The following is a 27,157-nucleotide window of genomic DNA, read 5'->3' as shown; positions in this document are numbered from 1 at the left end:
CCTTGTATAGGATACGTTTAGGACGCAACAAATCGAATCTGAACGTTTTTTGTAGATCAAATTCCAGATTCAGCATATTCTCATCTGATATACAAACTGTCACCATAAGTACCAACATGATCCATCTAGGAGGAACAAAGTGTGTTTCCGCACAAAAAGACGTACTTCGCAGTAAAGGATGCTAGCCTATTAGAAGACAGTAGTAGCTGCAGGCAAGGCTGCAGAATTCTGCTATGTGTAAGTTTAACTCCAGACGTATATCCAACGGCTGGTGTCACTACTGGATACTTGTTACTCGGTGATATTCGTGCAATGTGCAGATGAGTTAGTAAGACACGTGCAAATGTTAGTTGGCTAGCTATCTACACAGCATGTCAGTGTGTCAATTCAGACTGCATGATCAGGTTGTAAAAACGCTTGTTTCTCCATGAATTCCACTTGCATCCTTACATTCACTCTACAAAGATAGAGAAGGAAAAGTGGGAATAATTGTGAGTATGTTAATTCCTACATAGGTTATACTAACTATTAGTAGCACCATTACGTATGATCGTGCTTTACAAAAGAAAAGCAATAAAATGATTCAGCTCTCACAACATTATTCATCAAATGGTAAATTTTAGTAGATGCATCATTCAATATTTCCCAAAGTACAAAAAGGGGTTAGGGTTAGAGTTATGGTTAAGGTTATAATTTTATTTGAATTTTGGGAAAACATTGGATGAAGCAATCACCCAAATTTTAGGATGTGTTGCGATTCAGCATTATCTGTTTAGGCACGACGTTCAATGTGGTCCTAAAGTATATCGGTATCAATGGGTCGCGCTATCGTACACTGAAGTTTTGGAAGAATTTACTGTTTTGTGTTTATAAACGAATTAGGTTTTCGAGTTAAAATCATTTCGATACACTCTTTAAAATGAAATGTCCTTGAAGCTGCTTGACTATACCCTGTATTCAGAACCCTCTAGAGAAAAGAATTCTTGGAAAGAACACAATTGGTATGCCTACTTTCTGGCCTTTCCAGATCTACAATGTTTCTTTCTAGCCTTCCCAGAGCCCTTAACGTTCCGCATACATAACAGCTCAAGAACAATTTTAGATTCAACTTAGAACCTTTTTTCTAAGGGTGTATTTAAAATGTATGTTAGGCATTATTAGACATAGCTCACATAGTTGTAGATGAAAATTATAATGCAGAAACACAGCTTTACTAAACTGAAAGTGCATATTAATAATGTTAATAAATTATCGCAGTCTAGTCTTGTCTAGTCTAGTATAAGTAGTTTTAGTCTGCTTTCTGATTCATGCATTTAGGAAATAAATCAAGTCAATAGAAATTATCATCCGTTGTTTTCATTTATTATAAATACTGTTAAGCACGGTCAAGGTCCTTGGGTTAATAAAATATAAAACATATATACGGTATATCGCCAGCAATATACACAAAGCAATATCAAAATATTTTTATACAATTTTAGTACATTTCTTTATATAAAAAAATCAGTGTCCAATAAAATGGCATTGTCAAACAAATTAGTTTTGTTACCAAACATCGAGGAGAGTGGGCCTAAATATAGTAATAATTATTATCACTAATGTAATATTATGAAGAATTCTAATGGACTGTATGAAGACTAAACATGCTAATTGAGAGTTCATTTGGTTACATTATTTACGACATCAAATAACTGCACGGGAGAGCCAAAATGCTATAAAATATGCATGAGAATACAAAATGCTTCGCACAAGATAATGAAATCATAATTGATTTGTGAAACTTAAGAATGAAATACAGCATGGCCTACGCTTAGGTCCATGGAAGTTCAATTTTCCACATATGCAATGTGCATAAGACAGGCTAATTTAGCCTATAGAAGACATGCTGGCCATTGAATAACACGATTCTAGTTATTGAAAGGAAGAAATAAAAAGAAGCAAAGCAAAGATGCCACCGCAACAATCAATATAACAATTTTGCTTCATTTTGGCTTCATCAATTTATCACAAACTATTCAGAACGCGGAGCATGGTTACACCGAAGGCGAGACGTGTTCAAGAAAAGATGGTGAAAGATGAATATTTCATCTTTATTTTATCTGCGTATACCGTTTTTCACCGGCGCGACACGTGATAAAAGTGTAGGCTACTGCGCATTACTAAACCTTGTCTTGTTTTTGTCAGTTTGTGAAACAAAAATTATGTGGATACATTTTCATAGGCTCTATTATCATATATCGCAATGCCTGCTGTAACAATACCCTGTCTGATTTCATTCTCATACCCAGGTTTTGGTGTATCATTTCCATTGTCTGGTAACGATGTTGTTACAACTTTTGTTTTGGTTTTTGACCTCTCAACATCTTCCTCAGTTCTTTTAGATCGCCGACATACGATGAAGACAATACATATGATGAGTAACACAACCAAAACAAATAGCCCAACTCCTAAAAGCACCGGCAAGAGGTACGAGATTGGTTTCCGATAATCACGTGCAGTTGATGTAGCTAAATTCGACCGTGGACTTTGGTTTCCTCCGTCGTCAAAGGCAACAACGGCAAATACATAGCTGAAATCACCTACAAGGTAAAAAAATATTGTCATAAATTACAGTCAACAATATTTTTTGTTCATTGCATAGTGCAGTTATGCTACACAGCAAACATGATTCGACCTTTGCAGTACTTAAACCTGGTCAACAGGAAAATACTCCAGCAAAATCAATCGATAAAGTCTAGCCCATTTATGCACTGCACTTATGCCTAAATATGGCACTTGCCAATCAATAATCACCCACTTGAAATCCCCTAACTCGCTCCACTGACCAAAGTTATGGACAGATATGGGAGTTGTTTTTGCTGTTATCTGTCATTTACTGATCAGGGAATTACGAACATTTGAAAATGCCCAACCTACTCAGTTTTTAGCCTACATGTATTCTTGATTGACAGCAAGTCCAAAAAATATCCGTCAAGTGGTTTAGCTTTAATGCCAGAGAGCGGTCCACAAGTGAGTGATAGTCACTAAAAGTTGTGTTCGATTTACACAGGGAATTTCGCAGGCCACGCCGTGCCCTTCCTTACTAAAACACCAAAGTGCGAATATTTCCAAACATCTAAATTAGTTCAAAATTTAGAACATGTTACAAAACTATATTTTCTAGAATTTCAGAGAGTACAGCAAATATTGGTCGGTTATTTTCCACACAGTGACGTTAACTAGGCAATGATCTATACCTCTAAGATACACTGTTTGTAGAGGTCACACTTCAATGGTGAGAAAACTGTGTATTGTGTATAGGAGAATGAACAGTAACTGCAGTATGGTGAGTTGCCCGCAAGTCATTCAAAGAAGACTAGATTTCACTCCCTATTACGATAGTGTTGTTCAAGCAAAATATCTATTTATATGGTCTATTCATCTACCTCAAGTCAGCGGCACTGGCTTGGAAGTTCAGCGTGTGCAACGTTAGCTTAGCGTTACGTGGTGCGTGTACATACTTTTACCCGCACGATCAAAGTGGCTCAAATGTACACACAACAAACAACGCTAAGCCAACGCTGCACACGCTGAACTTCAAAGTTAGTGCCGCTGACTTGAGGTAGTGATATAGACTATAGTACATTTATCCAAGTTTTCAAGATATTGCTGCTTCTGTTACCCGTACTGGTAATGTTAAAGCATAACTAATGTCTTGGCTTGACTGTACCTACCAATAATTTCGGGTACTTTGATGACAAATAGTTCTCTGCTGCCACTGGGCTTTGGTGTTGCCAAGTCACCTTTAACCAATTGGAGTTCAGTGATGTTGTCTCCAGCTGCAAAATCCTCGTATAGTTGTGTAAAGTTTGTCCCCATTCTAATCTCGTAGTAAGTAGCTGGAATTGGTAGGATTTACATTTGGTTAAAACATAAAAACGCACTTACACAGCAATAAGTTTTAAGCTAAATGGTAAATTGTAAGTATGTTATAAGTATGTTACAAGTATATTTTAAGTTAATTGTCTTAAGTAAATTATAAGTAAACTATAAGTAACTTATAAGTAAATTATAAGTAAATTATAAGTAAACTATAAGTAAATTATAAGTAAATTATAAGTAAATTATAAGTAAATTATAAGTAAATTATAAGTAAATTTTAAGTAAATTTTAAGTAAACTATAAGTAAATTGTAAGTAAACTGTAAATAAATTGTAAGTAAATTATAAGCAAAGTATAAGTAATTAATTATAAGTAAATTTGTAAATAAGTTTCATGAACTTTCATGATAGTGGTAAATAAGTTAATTGTAGTTATAAGTTAATTGCAAGTGAATAATATGTTAATATTGTAAGTCAATTTTAAGTTAATTGTTAAGTTAATAAAGTGAATATCAAATAAACTATGTAACACTAAAAATGGCAATAAATGACATAAAGGAATATGGGGGTTCGCAATCCATTGTGCACATTTTAGAAATAATCATTTAAAGGAGTATTTCGTGATCCTAGCATCCTCTATTTATGTCATTTTTCATTAGATATCCACGAAAAAAACCTATTCCCAAAATTTCAGTTGCTTCCTATTTTGCGTTCGCGAGTTATGCATGATTATGTGTATTACACTGCTCCATAGACAATGCGTTGTAATTTCGTTCTGGTGCACCAGAACGAAATTCAAATTCACGATATCTTTGCTAAACGAATTAATCTGCAAGAAATATTTTGTACATAAACATTATGTAGCCAGAGGTTTCCAGTGATATAAAAATCTCAACTTTTTTTGAAAGGTGGGGGATGAGGCTGTGGATCACGAAATGCCCTTTAAAATAATAAGAAAGCAAGATATAGATGGTCGGTACTAGAAACCAGCTCACCCAGATTACCGTATAATATTACCGGAGAACAGAATTAATGAGTGGCAAAGGCTACATACCAGACAATGGGCGTCAATCTCGAGGGGGGAGGGGCAGATGAGATTCCCCCACCCTTTGGCCAAATGACACATTTTTTGTTCTTTTCAGCCACTTTTTGACAATTCAGGTTGAACGCCCCACACATTTAAAGACATATTGACGCTAAGTACCTGAGCATACCAAGTCGCTTTCATGCGATTTACCTTTTCCATTTGTTAAATCGTCACCCGGTGCTGTGAAGGTGATTTCTACTGTAAAACTTCCAATGTGTACACTGTCAGCTACAAGATCAGTAATTCGTGATGGTGGGTAAATGTCCTTGGTCCCTAAAAATTTAAGAATATGAACAAAATACCAAGAATATATTCCGATTAATTGAAGATGATACAAAGTAAACTTTGATAATTCTTTACCTTAGGTTAATCAAACCTTACACAATGCCCTAAAAGTTGTTAACATTGTAAACACATTATGCGAGATGATTGCTAAATGAGTAAATTGTGGACAGAGTTTCTTTTTTCTTTAAAACAAAAGGCTAAGAAAAAAATACACCTGATATGTTGGAGTGACCTTATTTTCTTTATTTTATCATCTTTATTCTTTATATGTATCTTGATACACGATATCAGTATGCTCATAAAGGCTTTTATAATTCGTGTGAGCCTTGTCCTATCAGGATACGAGCATGTGTCTACACAAAACAACTCCGAAAACAAACAGTTCAACTCTTGAAATATACAATAACTTTCTGTTTCTGCAATTAACCTAATGGAGAAACTGGTTAAACAAATAGATACAAAAACGTGTTCCTGCTACTCATTTACCTGTGCAATCATCTTGTGAATTGCAAGTAAAACTTCCTCCATTTGTTATTCTTTGAAAGACACCCGTACTAACATGCCGAGTCTGTGTGTTATCTTCCACCTGCTTAGATGACACGAAGTCAGGATCAACAACAGCACCTATACCAACTATACTCCCACTGGCGATGTAGGTATTACTCGCATCACTCTGAACATTAACCTGTAGAAATAATCATTGTTGGTATGCAATTTAAGTCAAACATCACTACGGTATTGATCAGCTTTCAAAAGATTCTATATTATTGTATTTTACGATGATCATCGGTTAGGTCACCTTACACTGAACATGATATTGATGTAAATATCTTAATTTGACGAAAACGACGTAGAAATTGGAACTGTAAACCTGTATTTTCAACCAACCTTTACGTGTCGAGTTAAATCTTATACCTAGTGCAATATTACAAAGTGAAACGTCTAAATATTATCACTGAAATCCACTTATTGTTGATATTTTCTGATGAGCTTTCTTTATGTACAAGTTATAACAGTATGACGTAGAGCAGTCAAATTGCAAGAGCCGGTAATCCAAATGCACTCTATACCACCATCTGCCCAATTAAGTTATTTCGAATCCTGATTTCTAGTACTTATTACAGTACCTGTACACTGTATCGTCCAATTCCGCCAAATTCGGTGAAGAATGTCGAGTATATGCCATCATTAGACGTAATGTCAGCCCCGATACCGTTATCTTCTAACACAAGGCGAACATCATCTCCACTAGGCATTGCCACCGAAGCTTCTACCTGGGTGTTTATTACTGGAGTATACCCTGAGAGGATATTGAAATGAGAAATCAGATTTTCTTCCAGGTTTCTTACAAGATTCAGATTTAGAGACCTTTACGTCCTAGGAAATTACTATCAGCAATATAAACTTCAAATCCAAAAATTGATCTAGCTACAATGTATCGTAAAATTAATTATTTCTATTGTTCTCTGTGGATGGAGCCGAAACCTGGAGTCTCAAATACTAAGGAAATACTAAAACCGTCTTAACTTTCTAGCAGTCCCAAGTCCGGGCCCAAGTCATGGTATGAAATTTAGATACAGTTACCCTATGTTAACTGTTATTGCCACTAGGCTTTATAGTGTGTAATTCCGTTTTCTGCTTAACCCAGTTTCATGTATTTTACTTTAGGGCCAGAGCATATACCACAGGAGCCAGAACATGTAGGCCCACCATATGAATTCCTATTGTCTTTTCTCTCTATTGCCTTATGTCGTTTCCCGTTCACCTCTTAGTTTCCTTCCTAACACGTTCCTCGGGGAACGATTGGTCCTTCCATCGTGTTCCTTGTGTTTTTTGTCGGCAAGGGGTCGGCAAAACAAAAACATCAGGTACAAGTAGTAGGATTGCCTTCCTGGACATCTCCCGGGTCACGAGGTCTAAGGTCAACCGATGTTAAAGGTCATGATGTCACTTCCAGGTCATGGATCACGAGGTCAAAGGTCACTCCCGGGTCAAAGGTCAACCCGAATGGTGGAAAAGTCAACTAGGAATACCACCATATTGAGTCCAGAACAAAATATTATATAATATATTTCCGGTTGACCTGTGACCCGCAAGTGACCCTTGACGAGCTTTAACTTCTGATCTCGTGACCAATGACCCGGAAGTGTTATCGTGATCTTTGATCTTGGTTGAGCTTTGACCCCGTTACCCGGAAAATGTCCTGGAAGGCAATCTTACTACTGGCACATTATTATCTGCCCTTAATTATGTTAAGAAAACAAATATCCACAAATTTTTATGCGTCCATTTCTGCTGCAACTTACCCTTTGCCACTGTTACGTACAACATCTGGTTATCTGGCGGTGTTACGTCATCCAAACCCCATCGTGCGTTCGTTACTATGGGTTCATCACCTTCCTCACGTGACTGAGACTGTACAGTAACAGTAACAAGTTGTTCCTCTGATGCCAGGTTTTCTATTTCAAATTTCCACTCACCAACCTGCAGAAATAACAGGTTTTTGAAAAAAAAAAAAAAAGTAAGTTTACAATATGTGACCTATTATCACGGACAAGTTTTAAGTTGGTAGTTTCGAAACATCTTGGCTGCTGAGCTGATCTTGGGACAATGTATTCCACTATTTTGTTTCTAACAAAGAGCATCTTTATTGGACACACAATTATTCGAAAATTAATCAGTTCCTGCAGTTTCGATAGATATGCATCATATGTTTGGGCTGCGCTCGATCAAAGCATTGATTTCATTTATAGTCCATTCCTACAACATTGGATGCAACTACAGGCCCTCAACGTCTGTACCATAGTTTTGCTCTACAAGTCAACGTGTTAGCTAGTTTTTACAATATGTGACCTGTTCCCACGGAATGAGCGTAAAGTCGTAAGATGGTAGTTTCGAGACCTCATGGCTGCAGATCGAGTTGATACTCTTTGTTTGACATGCACCTGTGCAAGCCAGTAGTATGTCCTTTGTGAATGGGGTACAATGGGCATTCATAAGGACATGCAACTGGCTTGTACAGGTGCGGGTCAAACAATTAAGCCATCAACTCAACAGCCAGGGTGTCTTGAAACCACCAACTTGCAACTTTACGCTCATTTCGCGGGAGCAGGTCACATGGTACGTCAGCCACAACCAATTCCGTGGGTATATGCACCGTTCTCAAAATAATCATAGGGTGTCTGACAGGTGTGGGCACTAGATTTTAAAGCTGCGACGACGTGTTAATTAATAAGATGTCTTTACCTCTGCAACTTCCTCTAACTTAATTTGTAGCGATCCAAACCGATCATCTTTAGAATACTCTGCTGATGATTTGTCTATTATACTGCCACTTGGTGACGTTACAATGACGTCAACACCTTCGTCTAAGCTATATCCAAAATTGAACTGTGTGTTTCGTCCAATGTTGGAATCTACTAAGAATATGTCCTGATATTTAGCTGCTGGGGCTATGTCCACACTCTTGCTGTACAGATCAACTGTTACTTTAGTGCTGTCGTCTGTTCAAAAATGAAAGAAAAACGGACAGTCAATTACAACGTGGTGCTATTTTCCATGTTTTCACGTCAATTCGATTATGTAGCAGAAAGAAGTCTACGTTAGGAAATGAGATAACGAACATGCAATGGGATATTCCAGTTGAATCCATACTTGGAAAACATAACCATAATTTCCAAAACAGGGGATGTGCATTTCAAATGGGGCAACCTGAATGGGGTGACTCCATTTGAATTCTACACACCCTGTGCGAGAGATGAGGTCATGTTTTCCACAGGGAGTGTTTGGATTTCAAATGGAACACTGATCGTTTGATGTTTACAGCATCCCATGCGAGCAGGCCTATGTCCTTGTATTCTCTATGGAATATAAGTGTGATGCGGTACCACAGGACAGAGTCCCGGGTACAGAATAACCAGAAAATTCATGTGTTCGTGTATTGAGTGGTAGATTACATCACACTGTTATACTTAAAGCGACACATAAAAATAACAGATGTGGAAATAAGAGTATAATTCATGGCATAATGTATGGCCTAGGGGAAAGTTAGCCCATACTTGGAAGAAAATCCTGGCTTTCAAGGTAAAATAAACCTACTCATGTTACTAGCTGGACCATGCTGCCTGATCTTTCACAGGGAAAGATGACATTCAGATCTTCCCCTTTAATGTTGGTATTCGGTAAGGTTTTACTGATAGCGTATATACCTTGACTGTTCCTGGTAAGTTCACCAAACGCTTCATTCAAAGTATTCGATGTATTGGTATGATAATAACTGGTACCGCCCGTCACTGCTGCTAATACTTCTAACTCCTGAGATGCTTCCGTACCTATTGCAATTGTATCAATACGGATACCAGCCGCCTTCACCTGTTAGCACAGAAAGTACCAAAACGGTGACTATATTGATATGATTATAATGAAGATGAGGAGGAGGATGACGACGATGATGATGATGATGATGATGATGATGATGATGATGATGATGATGATGATGATGATGATGATGATGATGATGATGATGATGATGATAATGATGATGCTTTTATAATAATGTTTTACATGTTTTATCTATTTAGTTATATATTTATATATATATTTCACTTTTTAATTATCGGCCGTACATTGTTAAGTATGTCAGCTATGTAGGGTGTGGTATTTTCGTCTCCATCTGTTATTACCAGCATTCTGCCACCAGCGACACCGTTTGATGATGATTTTAGAACTTCGAGTCCGCGAGCTACACCTATGATATGAAAAGTAAGTAAGTTATTAATGTTATGAGTTCCTTGAGCAGTGTGATTGGTAGAAAAGTCGGCAAACGGCTTGAAGAACATAGGGCAGAGGCGGATAAGGCGTGTGTAAATGTTCGTTCGCACAAGATCGAACAGAAAAGTTTCACAATCAGCAATTAATAAATCAGCCATCACAGATCATATTCTTGAAAAAGACCACATCATAGAGTGGGAGGAGGCTAAGATTTTGGCAGAGAGAGGTAGACAGATGCAAACGTTGGATCAAGCAGTGAAAATCAGACAGCAAGTCACCACCATGAACAGAGACGAGGGGCAATACAATCAAACCCACGTGTTTGACGATCTTCTGAAGAAGAAATCAACTGGCAACCGCACTGCTGAGCAACGATGTAAACAAAAGGTCGCCACAACAACATCAGTGTTGATAAAGAAATCTGACAGATTCGAAACATCCACAGTAAGTGCTGTTTTACTAGTATTAAATGAATTTCTTTTCTTTTCAATAACAATCCTGATGAACATGTTTAGTAAAGATGACCATCCGTTTGTAGCCGACAGGTAATTCGGTCGATTAATAATACGATGCGCCTCCAGCGTTTGCTGGGGAGGTCAAAATACACAGTGCATAATGGGAAAATGTCGACATCCAAAGCCCGCACACTAATACGAATACAACACAAGAACATTGTGTGTTTAAATGTCAATATAACGATGTTACACGCGAATGCGCAGCAAAACAGTAATTTGCAATTATAGTAAATAAATTTTCTATCTATTGATCACACGGAATCCTTCGCGGAGCTGTTTTCAACATTATTATTATCACACTCGCGTGAAAATTCAATGGTGACTAGATCGGCGATGTCGACCCTGAAGGTCAAAAATTGGACTGGCAAGAGCAATCGCTGGCGGCGCATCGTATTGTGAATCGCCATTGTACCAGAGCCAGAACACGTGCAACTTTGGCCATATTGGCAATGGCAATACTATGCTAAAATCTATTTTCTTCAAGGAACGATCTTGTCCAAGAAGTAGTTGAATTGAAATACAATTCTCTCAGATCGTATGTAGGCTACTCGTTACTTATTGACTTTGAACACAGCGATGAACGATTGTCATGATTGTTTTCTCTCTTTTTTTAATGATCAATAACCAAAATTTTCAGATCGCCACGAAACTGGTATAAAAGAAACGGCCCAGCTTTTATACCATTATCACAAATGACTGGATGGGATAAATCTGCTTCATAGAACAAATTCAAAACGGATACATACCTGCGCCAATACTAGTGGCTCCATCAGCTCTTGAGGGAAGTTTATTGAGTAGATCATCTTTGGTATCATCACCAACTACAGTCAAATATGCTAATATTCTAGAACCGCCGCTGAAGGATACTATGCCGAGTTCTTCACCATCACGAAGAATATTCAAAATTAAATTACTTGCAGCCTGTATAATCCATAAATATTAGTAGAAAGTACGCCATTTCGTACAAAATAATCATAATGTACGAAAACACTCCAAAATGCAGGATTAGGACTCATCTAATACTTTACATTACCTGTCACCCTTGTTAGGTGGTTAATGCACTTGTTTCACACAAAAAATGGTGGACTTTTATGTGATTGTAGATTGTTGTGATGATCTAGGATTATGACGATATTAACCTGGTTTCCGAGTTGGAATGACCTTGTCCCCAAAATAACAAATGCATATATACCTTGGTACTAGAATATAATGTAGTACTACTACTATTACATAGTATATGGACCAAAAAATGAAGACCTACTAGAATCAAGCATTTACTTTATAATCTTATATGCTGACATCGTATTTTTTAGAGTTTTTTCCTCGTAGCTCTTGGTTTAATGCTTGGCCATCCTGGCTAATTAATGTATATTATTTTATTTAAGGATATAAATCGTAATGAGTATCCATTACATACCTACATAAAGATATTCATAAAGCGCATTTGAAATTTATCAATGGACCTTCTAAGTTGGCTTACCTGTCGCAGTTGTCGCAACCGTTCCCCTTCCATGCTGCCAGACATGTCAAGAACTAACACGAGACGAGTATTATATTTCTTCACAAGAGTAAATGTTGGTAACGGATCTTCCATGTCACTTGGAGGGTTGGCGTTATCTTTAAAATCCACGTGGTCTAGTAAAACCTGAACAGTAACATAGATAGAAATAAATACTCGTTTGCTTAGCAATAATTTATTTAAAATAACAATATATTACCAACAACAACTGTAGCAGTAACAACAATAACGAAAACGCGCGCATCCAACAAACCAAAGAAAATTGTCCCTTACGAAAAAGACAAGCATAAACGTGTATGTACATTTCAAACTAGTATATCCAAAATAGATATATTAAAAGATTGTATAGCCGATTTATGACTCAAAAACACTGAAACTCGTAAGCCAACTGGCCAATCTAACCCACATCTTCCCTCAAGGACAGTTTATATATATATATAGTAACTCCCATCCCACGGCGCACTGCAGTCTTGCAGGTTTATGCTTGTGGCTCACTTTCCGCAACTGCGACCAAACGCGAAATATGCGAGCTTGCGTATGCGGAACAACATATAACATGATTAAAAACAAACGAATAGCGATTCACCACAAACAACTTACCTCCCAAATACTTCGGCCATCACAGAGTATATTTTGCCGGTTCGGGGCTTCTCTGTTGTGTACATTGCCAACATAGGGTCCAATCGGGTCAGCTTCGCAAAATGTGGTAATCTGTATAGATTATTATGAAAATTACAATACATATTCATACCATTGAAAACCCTAATCAAGATGGACCTTGAAAAGACTTGGGATTGCTTGGGGGGTGGAACATGGAAAAGCTAAAAAGATCAAGACATCACCGGTTGGAAGTTTCTTTGGTATATTGGCATCATTTGGAAATTACGTCAACAAAAATAATGAACATTACTCAAGTTTGATCCCGTTTAAAAATTCACGTTTATCATGAATAAAGACATATTATTTGAGAGGGCACTAAAGGAAGCTTCTGTATATGATGTGACGAGCTTTGCGCAAGTATGATGTGACGAGCTTTGCGCAAGTATGATGTGACGAGCTTTGCGCAAGTATATGGATAATAAACATGATAAAAGTTATATACTTTGACCCGAGCTTTGACCTACAACTACGACACCACTATTCCCTGTCGAGACTCGACACCCCATAACCTTGTCGACACCCCAATTATATAGTTGGAGAATCCACACCCTGGACTTTTCTTGAAATCTTTCGTCTTCATGATCTTTGTCAAGAACTTTCCGTACTACTCACTCTTCCATACATCTTTCCATCCAGTAAAGTACCCATAACAGAGCTTTGATCAACACTTACTCTTGGTAGAAACTGTTTGTACATTAGTGATCCAGTGTAGCCATCAGCAAAGCGATCATCAACAAATCTGCAATTGGCGTCAGGGAGACCATTGTTGTTATACCTGCATGCTTCACCCGACTCGGTGGCTGGCACACCTGTAATACATACAAATATTTTGATGTTGATTTGATCTTAATTTAAAGTGTATTTTGTAAATTTACATTACTCTTTTGCCGTTACCGGTTACCTCGGGATATAGTACTATTTTTCAACACTTCAGTCACATAATGTTTATCTTTTTACAGAGTACAGACTGTTTATTTGGTTTGCTATGCATCGTTATCTACCATCATAAATTACTCGGTTGCTATGCATAGGCTTCATTACATGTTTATTATTGCACCACATTGTGCTATAAAAGTTGTGTCGAAAGCTGTTCTCAATAGTGTCGTGCAAATGCAAATCATGTCTCTTGAAAATAAAAACACAATATTGTTGCTGAAGAATCAATGTCCAACACTATGCTCAATTTAGTCACGTCTAACCAGGTGAGACAAGGCGTGTCTCCAAAGCTTCCAAACCGGCTTTTATGTCATTTCTTGTGTGAGATGTGCATAGATCCTAGAGGTGACCACAGACCCTATAGAAAAAGATTTTTTCTAGGGTCTGTGATGTGACGTTGTGTCTTTCTACCTCATATCCGGGAAAATTGTGTTTTCATGCAAAGCATTTGTTCCTATTTCCTACGTTTTCCACAGTTATAAACGCGTCTAAATGGAAGATGCTATTAATAGCTAACATACAATTTCTCGCATGCATTCTGCTACAATATCGTCAGTTCATATCTGAAAGCACGCAACACAGTGTCGACACCCTGTATTATAAATGTTTTTCCCAGCAACTTAATACTCCGTTGGTGAGCGACGGGCGATTGGTATTTCACCGAACGCATTCACGCAAGAAAAGGAGTCCTATCTGACTGGCTAGAAATCGATCGCTAGATCGCTCAGTGGTGAAGTACAAACTCAAAATGTAGAGATGTATTCAATTCTATTAAATCAATATTCTATTATTGACGCAGATAAAGAAAGTTGCATAGTGTCTCGATAAGTGCATTGTATTATAGACTTGTGATTTAATATACAGCACGTGGATCTGCGCTGAATGGGCTACGCGTGTTCCTTTTATATGATTACAATTCTCAAACAGTTGAATATATCACACACAGATTTAAAAATCGTTATGCAGAAAATACAGTAAAATATACCCACAACAAACAGTTAGTGTATTGAAAACAAAACCTGGGTTTTACCTGACAACAAATCGATTTTTTTTTGTAATGGCAACATCATATGGGGTACTGAGCATGCGCAATTCGTAAAAACGTGTAGAATAGAAACTCTGTGGTATCTCATATCGTGTAAATGGTATGCTTAGCCTGAGTCGCTCGGCCTATCTCGAACAAAATCGCCATGCGTAGCTGTTGAAAAACGAGAGGATTCGCCGTACTATCACGGCAATTTTTCACACGAAGATATAGGGATGATGACGCTGTGCACAATCATGTGAGATACTCACCCGGTATCGCTAGGACACATCTGACAGCTTCTATGTCTCCATTAGATGCTGCGTAGAAATGAGACATCCCTGGTAATGGGTATTCATCAAACACACCCCATCTGTAATGACCCCATTCGTGAACCAATACCTGAGTTGACGGGGAAATAGAGAAAGAAGCATTGAGTATGTGCGGTGTGTGGGGATGGTTGTAGGGGGGGGCGGTGCATGACGTGTGTGTATTACGGAACATGCGGAATGGGGTAACAAGAGCTAATAATTGCATTGCGCGAAGCTAGGTATTGCAATGAATGGCAACTATACATTGTTTTTGCCAGCAATAACGAAATTGACAGAACCCGAATTATATTACTTATATTATCGGTCTTTTCGAATTATTTTAATTGTCCATTTTAATTTAAGCCAATATAATATCGTAAGCCTATGAAATTTTCAGAAACTCACAATTTGCCTTAAAACCTAAACCATGTTATATTTTACAACACCTTTAAAGTGTTCTGAGGCTTGTGGCTCAATGTCTTGGCGTTGTGCCTGTGCGTAGCAATAAATCACTGCGCTTTTTTTTCTGTTTTTCTTCTTTTTTTTTGGAAAGCAATCCTGCTCACTGACTGTTATTTATCCCCGCCATTATCTTGATTAAACTGCTGCATCCATTATGATGATGAAATACCTCTTCCGTCTAAACATTTGAATTATCAAGTAGGTCCTATGCATAATGTTTTGTCATGCAGCAATATTACTAGTAATTCGGTGTAGTAAAAAAACCGCAATTTAAACTAGCCAACCAAACATTGGAAGTTATAATGGTATAAAACGCTTAAAACAGAACCTGAATGTATAATAAAATGTTACCCAAATATTTAAACACACGATAATACATTCTTCCTGTGGGGTCAAATTGACTTGGAACAACCAGTGGCGTAACCAGTGGGGTGGCCGGGGGGCAAGTTGCCCCCGGACACAAAAAAAACTGGGAAGAAGAGCAAAAAATTGGGAAGGGAAAAGGGGAAGGAGAGAAAAAAGGGAAGAAAAAGGGAAGGAGAAGAGAAAAAGGGGAAAAAAGAGGGAAGAAGAGAAAGGGGAAAGAAGAAAAGAAAAAAAGAGGGGAAAAAAGGGGAAGGGAGAAGAGAAAAAGGGAAGGGAGAAGAGAAAAGGGAAAGAAAGAGGGAATTTGAAATTTGTACTCTGAAACACTGATTTTTTAGCTTCTAATATGCCAAAACCAGGAGCTTCAGGGGCTCCGCCCCTTGACCCCAGCCGGGCTTTGCCCTGGACCCCACCTGGACCCCACCCGTTTTACGCTTCGCGGCAAGCCGCTCTCGACTTTTGGTCAAGAATTGGGAAATTTTTCAATCTTGCCCCCCCGGAAGGTCAGGTCTGGTTACGCCCCTGGGAACAACTCCCAGCACACTTTAACTCTGAGTCAAAATCAGAGTATGCTGGACTGCTGGGAGTCATTCTGAGTCAAAATCAGACTCTGCTGGGAGTCAATCGAAATCAAATTTGACCCCGCAGAAGAATGTAAATGGTATTCTTGATTCCCGTTTCTTTTTCAGGTCTGAAACAATTCTCGCTATTCGCAATAAGGGCGCCGCCAGCGGTTTGCGATGTAATCGTGATGTATCATGGGAAAAGGTCGACATCCAAGTCCGCGCAATACGAATATTACCATGCTATTACATAGGAACACGTGACAATATTTTTTAGTTTGTCAAAATAAAGGTGTTACAAGCGAATCGATACTCAATAATACTTAATAATGTGATTTGAAATGTGCACAATTAATTTTTTCTCTATCGATTTGCGTGTAATACCGTTATATTGACAAACTAAAAAATATTGTCACGTGTTCCTATGTAATAGCATGGTAATATTCGTATTGCGCGGACTTGATGTCGACCTTTCCCATGATACATCACGATTACATCGCAAACCGCTGGCGGCGCCCTTATTGCGAATAGCGAGAATTCGGGAGAAGTATATTTGTGAATATTTTGAATCATCCATGTAGAAAAATAAAGTAAAATTGAATATCGAACTGTTCATCTGGACTTACTGTTTTGAGTTGGCTACAGTATCACGTCTCATCCGAGACGCATCGTCAGGCCTAATGGGCTGGCGCTGAAATGTTGACACGTGACTCGGTTGGAGTGACGTCACGGGGAGTCGTCGAGGAACCAGTTTGATGGCTGCGTCGTACGGGAACCCATTTGATGTCTGTGACATCACTCCAACCGAGTCACGGGTCAACATTTCAGCGCCAGCCCATTAGGCCTGACGATGCATCTCGGATGAGACGTGATACTGTAGCCAACTCAAAACAGTAAGTCCAGATGAACAGTTTGATATTTAATTTTACTTTATTCGGGAGAAGGTTTACACAAAAATGCCCCACCTTGAGACACATCATTCTAACCGGGACAATTTTACCTGGAACTGGCAATTAAAAGTAAAAAATAAATTTATGCAAATGAGCTAAAAACTGAACGAAAACCTAGTAGAATTTGAAGACCGCCAATTGCCATCGCCCCCACCAATTCACATCACTATAAGCAATTATAACGTTCTAAGAAGTTGGACAGAATAAAATTTATGCAACAGTGTGCAAATTATGCACGGACAACCAGGAAACATAATACCTCCGTTAAAGACATAATACATTAAGGGCGTACTACACCCATATATTGGTTTGACTGGTCTAAATAAATATTTTTTCATTTATAGCTAGGCGATATATGCACGGATCATGTGAAATAAACAAAAATATGAAAAAAAGAAGAAAAAAGTGCTTTTAAACAATTGTAGTAAGTCATTTTAGCCCTATATATATTTTGTTTACTGTATCCTAGTTACTCAGATGCGTGTTTCATAACAAACCATGATATATTCTATTCAGCATGTTCAAGTAGGGTACATGAATAGAATACATTAAATCCTTTGTTATACTCTCTATAGAAAATCTACTGGTGCATGCAAAATATATAAACACTTACACAATGGATGTATAGTCATTAGTCAATAATATTATAATGTGTTGTCAGGAGAAGAAAAGGCTATTAGGTCACCGTATGTCAGGTTATAGGTCAATTGGTTCAGGTCAAATTTAAGCATCAATTTTGAATACACATGTGAGAGTTTGTGATATCATAATGAGGAATAATTTTGATATTCTGTCTTTAACTGGATATATATCGAGAAGTGCAAGGTGGATATACTAATATACCTTGGGATGTAAATGGTGAGTACAATATAGAATGCCTAGTTGAGATGGATTTCACAAATAAATATAAAATAGTTACCAAAATCACAAACGTTAAGCTTACGGAACACTACCCAATATGGTGGTATAGGTGACAAGAAATACAATTTTTTTCAACATTGCTGTAGTATAGTTGTGGTAACCTGTTACCTGTGGCTGAATTAAGTTTCAGTGAAATAATGTCGCAAGTTAAAAATACAAAATATAGCTCAACATTGAAAATAGAAGCATTTTAACCAGTTCCTTTTTGATAGTTGTGGAGCACCAAGTTCATGAAGTCATAAAAGAAATCAGGAACCACTTATTCCCATTTTACATATCAACTTTATTTCCCTAACGTGTTAGCAACACATATCCAAAATTTTAACGAAATCCGTTGATAGTAAGCTTTCCAAAATGAAGTGAATTTAAATCATCAGTGATGTACCACCTTTTGGCTTATACTTTTAAAAGCATGTAAGCTACGTTGATACCGATGCCACAAATAAAACGAGAAGATTTGCCCTTCATTTTACATACCACTTTGTCCAATTTTTTTGTAATTTCTTCACAAAATGCAAAAAAATAAAAAAAAAAAATCAATGGGTGTAGTACCCCCTTAATAAACAAAAAACTACGATCGTACCGTTATTAAAACACTATATGAACAAAAGGGGCGGCGCCAGGATTTTTTTCCGGGGGGGGGGGGGCATTGAGGGGGCAAAGTGACTTTCAGGGGGGGGCAAAATCACCACAAGCAGGTGAAATTTTCATAAGTTCGGGTTTTTACTGGGGGCAACAGGGGGGCAAGAGTTCTGACTGGGGGAATTTTCCCCGTCATGCCCCCCGTGGCGCCGCCACTGGTCAACAAATATGTATCGTCTTGGTGAGATAGTAGATCATAGGCTACTGCATACATACTGGTCAACAAATATGTATCGTCTTGATGAGATAGTAGATCATAGGCTACTGCATACATACAGGGTGCCCCCCCCCCAAAACAAAGAGACCCCTCATTACGCCCCTAAAAAAAAAGAGGCCCCTCATTCTTTTTCTCCTATTTCTGAAAAGTTGATTTAATTAATATATTTTCGTATTTAAAGAAACCTTTAATCGTTGGCTTTAATAAACCAAAACAATTATTTCAATCGGCTCACAACTTTTGAATATATGCCCTTTTGAATAAAAGTACCCGTTTTTCACTCTGTCCACGGATATAGCAAACAGAGTGGTTGGGATGGCTCATGCTGTGGAGTGGCCTGCACGATCACCAGACCTAAACACCACTTGATTTTTTTCCTTTGTGTCAAAATCCAAGATCTTCGCAAACGTGTTCGCAAGTATCCGGCGCACAAGGGCGGTGCGCAACGCAATTGATGCAATGAGGACCAGGGCTGAAACCTGTATTCGCCAAGGAGGCAACCAGGTAGAGGGCAGAGCTTCACAGTAAAACTCACTTCAGAAGAACCAAAGAAATACCAAACAGCCTTTTAGGGCTACCTTTTATCCTAAAAAGATAAATGAATTATGTTGCAAATAAAAAAAGAAAGCAAGAAACAACAAAGTAAGAAAGTAAGCAACATAATAAAACAAAAATGCATAAATAACCAAGAAAATATAAGTAATTGCAAGTAAAGCAAAAGAAGTCCCATTCGGCATCCATTTTACCCACAAATTAATGACACTATTAACAAAATCCATTGCCCATAAACCCACCGGTAAAGCCCATTCCATAAATAAAGTTATTTTATAAAGTTATCATTGAGGAATGTTTGATGATATTCATGCATGGTATGTGTACTCCTTTTCAATCTTTGAAGTAGCCAAACCTTCTCCGTGGACAGAGTGAAAAACGGGTACATTTCTTTAAAAGAGCATATCTTCAAAAGTTGTGAGCCGATTGTTATAATTGTTTTGGATTATTAAAGCTAACGACTCAAGGTTTCTTTACATACCAAAATGTATTTGATTAACCTTTCAGAAATAGGAGAAACAGAGGGCGCAATGAGAAGCCTCTTTTTTTGGGACACCCTGTAATTATACATACCCTGTCGTAATCCCCAAACTTGCCAGCAATATCGTCATCTGTGAGGTAATTCGGAGTCAGATGAATGTACAATCCAGGTACTCCACATGGTGTTGGCTTATTTGTGTATGGTAAATCGCCAAAATTATCACTAGGAAGATCTATTCTAACATCGCTGATATCATAGCGTTCATTTTGAATAGGTTGGTATGTATCGGAATCCGACCAACTTTCTGGGATGATAATTCGAATATCGTTGAAATATGCTCTTTGGCTGCAACAGAAAATGAAGACAACTCAGCGTTTGAATTAAGAAAAATTTTGCGGTTGTCCGTCGGACGACCTCAAGTTTTTTATGGTTGTCCGAAAATATTTGGAGTTGTCCGAAATTTGTATTAACTTTTTGAGCTTTAAGATGTTTAACAAAGTTAACGTTAACAAGAAATAAACGAATACAAGGGCATGATAATAGGGCATTTAGGCCTAAATCTTTGCGAGGAGAGCTTCGAACTGACAATAGGCATGAAAGGATGTATTACGTGACTTAGCGCACTGTTATATGACTGGTTCAATTCCCATTCATGCATGCTGCCAGATCGAGGCTCTCCTTGCATATGGCGGAACCGTGCAATGGGTGAATAGAATCCCAAGCTTTTCTTTCAACTCTGAACTCTTTTTTCTTTATTATTCTACTGTAACTATTAGACTTCACTTAGTCTGTATGTCTCTGTAAGTAGATCTTTCTTTAACAATCTTTCAAAGTTCTTGGAGATCACAATGATCATAAATATCATAAATAAAACATCTCAAAAAAGTAACCTTAAAAATGACCATTATTCAAACACGGGCGATTGTATTACAAATCTGTAAGATGCGTTGGAAGCAGAATTTATTTCTGCACATTTTGACACCTCATTTCTAGCAATTGACTAAATATTGACGTCACAGCGTACATTTAAATTAATGTAACCCAAGATTTGAAAGGTGCCGTTAATTGTATTGATTTTGTATTCAGCATAATGGAAGGAAATCTGTGTAATGATATCTGAGTGTTTTTATATTGTTGTAAGGGGTGGTGCAATAATTATGTGTACCCCCGGGGTGGTGCATTCTCAAAATGGTCTGCCAAAAATCGCTTGCCCCCCTTTGGCCGTGCCAAAATGCTTTGCCCCCCCCCTTTCGACGTGCCAAAAACCTTTGCCCCCCCCTTTTTGGCGTGCCAAAAATCTTTACACATGCAAGATTTTTGGGAACCCGAATTTAAAACCTTAAATTGTCTTATCATATAATAATGCGAGCGCAGCGAGCATGAAATTTTGCATATATTTGAACGTGTTCCTACCGTTTTCCTACGCCTTTTTATGGCGTAAACGGTGCCCAAAATTTCTGTGCCAAAATTGCTTGCCCTCCCCTTTTGACCTGCCAAAAATCGCTTGACCCCCCTTTCGACCTGCCAAAATGCTTGCCCCCCCTTTTTGGCCTGCCAAAAAATACCCCCCTATAATTCAGCACCCCAGGGCACCCCTAAGTGCAACTTTCAAATCTGGATCTCACCTCATTAAATTGACCGGTTTACAGATTTGTAATACAATAGCCCCTTTTTGAATAATGACCATTATTTAAGGGGGGTTAGTTACTTTTTTTTGTGAGATGTTTATATACCACTTAAATATGATGAATTTCAATGTGATCAATTTGATTCATGCACTGATTCATGATGATGAAAATAAGCAGAATGATAATGGGATTGGGGCCTGTGTTCATCCTCACTGAAATGCTGTAACGTCCTCATCTACATGTGTATGTCAACGCTTTCATCTGTATGGCTGTGGGATGAATAAGAGCTCTTGGGATGAATCATCTCTGGCAGAGATTATAAAGGGCGAAGTCGTGATGCAAACCACAAAACCTTATAGTATATTCTAACATATTTCCCCTATTCATTTCCCTATAATAGTATCAGCTATATGTTTCAATTACTTGAATATAGAATTCAGCTACGTGCACCATGATGTAATAAATTATCATATCAAGTTCTATAAAACTAGTACAAAAGGCATTTTTAACAATTGGTCATTGGAGCAGGATACATTGGCTCCCTTTTTTGCCATGTAGCCTATAAATTTGAAAATCTAAACGATGGTGCGTACAAGTCATGCTAACAATATAGGCCTACATTGCGTAATACCAATATGGGATGAGTCATCGCATGCAATCGTATTAAAAAAATTATGACAATTTTGTTACGAATTCAGTCAAATGCTGCAATCTCAAACAATAGATTTGCCTCTGATACTTGAAACAATGGCAACGAATGAGTGGTTTCCACGCATGGTTTAGAATCGTTAATGATGATGAGACACGAATTATTCCTGGATACAATACTCTCACTCCCGGACCTGATTGAAACCAAAATAGCTTCGACAAATAAAATGTGGTTATTAATTAATCTATAATTCTATATCCATACCATTTATGGTCTTAAAATTCACGCTACATTTTAGTCAAACGACACAGATTCCAAGGGCACATCACGATCATAATTTTGTACTCAGTTGAGGGAGTGTTCAGAAATACCTTGGTGGAAGGAGCTGGAAAATAATGTAAGAATGTAGAGGCAAGCGCGTATTTTTTTTTTGGGGGGGGGGCTTTGGGGGCGCCAGTCCCCCGGGGTCAAAGCAGGGGCGGCCAAAACGAAGATGCGGCGGAAGAAGAAGGGGCGGCAAAAACAGGGGCGGCAAAAACGAAGGGGGAGGCAAAACGAATTAGCAAAGAAAAAAGAGCGGAAAAAATTGAAAAAGTATAAAAATTTGTAAAAAAAATGGTACTATACATCAAAATGTGTTGCTTTTAGGGCGCTGGCGCCTAAAATCATTTCTTTTTTTTTACTCTCTCTTTACTTTTTCAAACCACCGAAAAAACAATTGGGTCAACCTTTTCGGAAGGGGCGGCAAAATTGAATTTTCTTAGGATAGGGATAGGAGCGGCCACGGTACGCCACTGTGAGGGTCATATAAAAAATTTCGGAGTTATGAATAGGGGGTTACAAAGTTTTGGGTGTATGAACAGGGGGTAAAAGTTTCTTGGCACGTAGAAGGGGTGCTTTAAAAGCTTTAGTAACATTAAGTCGAAAAAGTTAGGGTTCATGATGAGGGGGGGGTAAAATTTTACACATGAAACAAATATTTTCCAGCAACTCCCCCCCAACCCCCGCCAAAGTATTTCTGAACACTCCAAACAAAAAGACATTGGTATGCAGAATATAATATTAAAAGGATCATCGTTGAATTTCTGTTTTAAATTTATTTTACTTTCACTTCTGTATTGATAGGAAGCAATGGATGATTTCTCTTTCAACGAGGGCATACATGTTTTTCTACATTTTGTTTTGCTTTTGCATGACTGTTTATAGTAATACCTATTGTTTTTACAATGTATCATACATATATGTCATAAAAGTGAAAGCATTACGCTGATTTGATGATATGATCTGCGTCTATCAACAAGTGACTTTACCTTGTCGCATCAAAAGGTCACACGGAAACATAAAACTGAGGAGGTATGCCAATGTCAATGTGTGGCATGTTGTATTTTTGTTTTTAATATTATAACTGAAGCCAAAGTTCAACAACAAAAATTAACAGCAATGTACCACACTTGGCCTCTGAAAGAAATTAAGGGACCGTTGACAAACACTTGTAAGGGGGGCCCGATGCAAAAAAATTTCATCGCGAAAATTTTTCGGGCCCATCCCCCTTTACAGACCTCAAAAATTTCAGCGCTCCCCTTTTTGACATGAAAATTATGGGTCAACCCCATAGAAAAGCATATAAACTTAATTTTTCCATTAAAGTATGTGGACATTTTTTCAGCCCCCCACTTAGGAGGGTCAAAATTTTTCAGGGCCCCTCTTTTTGCATCAGGCCCCCTAACAAGTGTTTGTGAACGGTCCCTAAAGGTTTACACTCTCAAAAATGAAACTATCTGTTTAGAGCAGGTAGTTTTGAAGCTTTTAGAGGTTGACCATTTATTTAAAATCTGATTTTCCCCTCAAAAACCCTAAACGCTTTTACTGGAAAAACAATATATTAAAGCTTCTTAATCTTAGTACGTAAAACATGTTTGCCATCAGTAGGGGGGGGCGGTTGTGCGGCCGCACCGCCCCCACCCCACCCCATTTGCAAAAGTATACAAAAAGTCCCGGGCCTGTTTGCCATTTATTGTGTTTAGAAAAGTTTTTTATTGACATGTCTTGTATAAAGGTAAAAAATACTTACTATAGTCTAATAGAAAAATCGTGCTTATTGTGTGTTATAATTCCAATGCAAAACCAAACGTCGGTAGGTAATATGCATTGGAATGTTGAGGTGAAATGAACAATAAATACAAAACCATTGATCCTAAAAAGAAAGCACCTATGATTAAACCTTCGATAAATAATGTGTTTCTATTTTAAATGCATTTGTTAAAATGGCAATACAAACAAGTATCATTATACTGTAAATACGGAAATTAAAACCCATAAAATACAGAAGTTTAACATAATGAGTCATCATTTCATTGTACTTTAATTACCTTTGTTAATTATGCCTCTGAATACACGCAAACCAATTTTATTTCCTCATCTATATAGTTAGTACAACTACAAGTTTGAAAAGAACAAGTTTATAATAGATGTTTATGATTTACATAAAAAGTATTTGTTTAACATGCATGTTTACATACATTGTTTATTCATAAATTAATTTATTCATATAAATTAATGAATATGAACATAATTGTTCCAATATAAATTAATATGCAAAGTATGACTTTTATACCATAGGTTTCTATGGTCTTAGCTAGCTTATTCATCTTGTTTTGGAGTTTTACCAAATTGCTGAAAAGCACCTGTAAAATATTCCGGGGGGAAATATTAGCTATAAATATTTAATCAAACCCGCTCATCTAACTCTTGGACCCGTGTAAAATATTGGTTTTTATTCTGAAAATTGTGTGTGTATGAGACTGTCACTGTTTCAATTTTCTCTATGTATTACGTCCGTTTATTGGTTTTGAACGTTTGGTATTAACAATCAAATATTTGCGCTCATACTGTAGACTGTAATACACATGTTTTAATATATACGTCGAACACACATACATATACTTACTTTGTCGCTTTGTATAGAAACTTAGATGTGCTTTCGAAGATTTGTTTAATCCTAGTGATGAGATTTGGGTCTTCCGGTACCCTCTCATTGATGGCAATTACAAGATTCGTATATCCGTTATTTTGTAGTGTCACCAACGATCTAGTGTCTTTCTGTGCCGAGTTTCCTGAATCGTTGCTTTGAGCAGTTGATGAAGGTGTCAAATAGATGGCGAAACTGTATAGTCCAATAAGTAAAATCCTTGGCAAATTTGATGATATGCAGTGTATACATGAAGCCATCTTGGTGATTTGTCAAGCGTTCAGTCTAGTCGCTACAATTTGTAATAGAGAGTATTATTTATATCGGTAAGCTTAATTTTCAGCTCGTACATGTAGACAGACAGCTGTGTATAGATGACGGTCTCACTCTGCTATCATGAGCTGACTGCTGACTTAATATCGTGCATCAGATAGCCAACGGGTATGTTGACATTCGCTTCTTTCATTCATGGATATGCGATTCGATGATGTATTTTCTCTGGTATGCTATCTGCATTATCATGATTATGGATGCTCGGCTCGTTGTTGCCTGGTTGCCCAACTGAATTTTCCGTACATACATGAGACAAGTGAAAAAAACTCCCTTTTAGTCACTCGTTGGTTTTTTATGTCGTGCACTGCATTTATTATGAATATTGATTTCGTTCGCGTGCATGAATTCCAGGCAATAAACCTTTTTTGATTTTTTCTGCTGCATCATATGATTCCATCGGCTCAAGGTTGCAGTGTTCAGTCAAAGTATTCTAGCCAAATCCTTTGGTTCAGTGGAGATACAACAAAAACACCGAAATACTGTAGAAGACTCAAAAAAAGAAGATCTGTCCGTCCAGTAGCATAACCCAGTTTGCTGACTTCATGTGATGAAAAACAGCAGTAAATGCACCTGTGACACGCACCTCAATTGACCTCAGCTTCAGGGTAAACATCACTCACCCATTAACTTTCCTTATTCACATTATGAGTATATAATGTTACGGTTACGGAGTTTTTTGGAAAGGCCTTTGATCATCGTGTTTTCTATTTTTAATTTATTCACCTGAAGATCGCTTTGGCGTGAAACACAGTGTTGTGAAATGTATTAATATCTGTGTCTATATTTTTTTATATACATATATATATATGAACTATTACGTTCCCGACTCTGTTTCAGGTGACAATACTGCCACCATCACCAGTGAGGGTGAAAATTTTAACAATAGATTATAACAATAGCAGCGGGAATGGAATAAGCTATGACGTCATTCGGGGATTTTACTAAACAGTCACTGCATGTACAAAATTAAATTGTACCTTATTTAGGGGGTGTGTGCTACAAGTGTTCTATTTCTTTTGATTTTTATTGTATTATAAATTGAATTGAAAATAAAGCATTTAAAAGGTTGTTCTTTAGGCGCATGAAAGTCGATTCCGAGTTTATCGTCCCCCGCCCGCGTCACTTTTTGGAAACCAAAAATACCCGCGTCAAATTTTCAAAAATGCCAAAATAATTCATTATTTTCAAATTATCAGTGTTTTCACCAGTTTTAGCAATTGGAAACATATTTTTGTTTGTAAAACATATAAATTCATAACTTGGAAGCAAAACCAGGCTCTTATCTAACTTTTCTAGTCCCTGCCCATATAAAAACATGTTTATAACTCACACGTATGAGTTTGGCTTTAAATCAACATGCATTTTATAGGTCAATAATGAAATCTGATGAAATAATGAAAAATGAAAAAGTCACCTCATCAACATGGAAAAAAAAAGGGACGATAAACTCGGAATTGA

General features: G+C 37.5%; 1 protein-coding gene across 2 annotated transcripts; it reads right to left on the bottom strand.

Annotated features, from left to right (window-relative positions):
- Window positions 1–26,324, bottom strand: LOC140138137 (calcium-activated chloride channel regulator 1-like). Of its 2 annotated transcripts, XM_072160062.1 has the most exons (17): window positions 25,346–26,323; window positions 20,214–20,466; window positions 14,929–15,058; window positions 13,369–13,505; window positions 12,637–12,747; window positions 11,998–12,162; window positions 11,264–11,438; window positions 9,858–9,979; window positions 9,441–9,603; window positions 8,479–8,735; window positions 7,539–7,716; window positions 6,360–6,532; window positions 5,719–5,917; window positions 5,098–5,220; window positions 3,714–3,878; window positions 2,285–2,579; window positions 1–457 (listed from the first exon to the last, which is right to left on the bottom strand). In XM_072160062.1, the coding sequence occupies exons 1-17, from the start codon at window positions 25,624–25,626 to the stop codon at window positions 388–390; spliced, it is 2,997 nt and encodes a 998-aa protein (XP_072016163.1). In that variant the 5' UTR covers window positions 25,627–26,323; the 3' UTR covers window positions 1–387. The 2 variants fall into 2 exon arrangements, with proteins under 2 accessions (XP_072016163.1, XP_072016162.1); XM_072160061.1 differs by lacking the exon at window positions 1–457 and having other exon boundaries at window positions 1,523–2,579; window positions 25,346–26,324.
- Window positions 26,325–27,157: the final 833 nt, after the last annotated feature.

Source organism: Amphiura filiformis, chromosome 17 (genome assembly GCF_039555335.1).
Source record: "Amphiura filiformis chromosome 17, Afil_fr2py, whole genome shotgun sequence".
NCBI lineage: Eukaryota > Metazoa > Echinodermata > Ophiuroidea > Amphilepidida > Amphiuridae > Amphiura > Amphiura filiformis.
The sequence above is the reverse complement of the archived record's forward strand: the minus strand, read 5'-3'. Positions and strand labels throughout refer to the sequence as shown.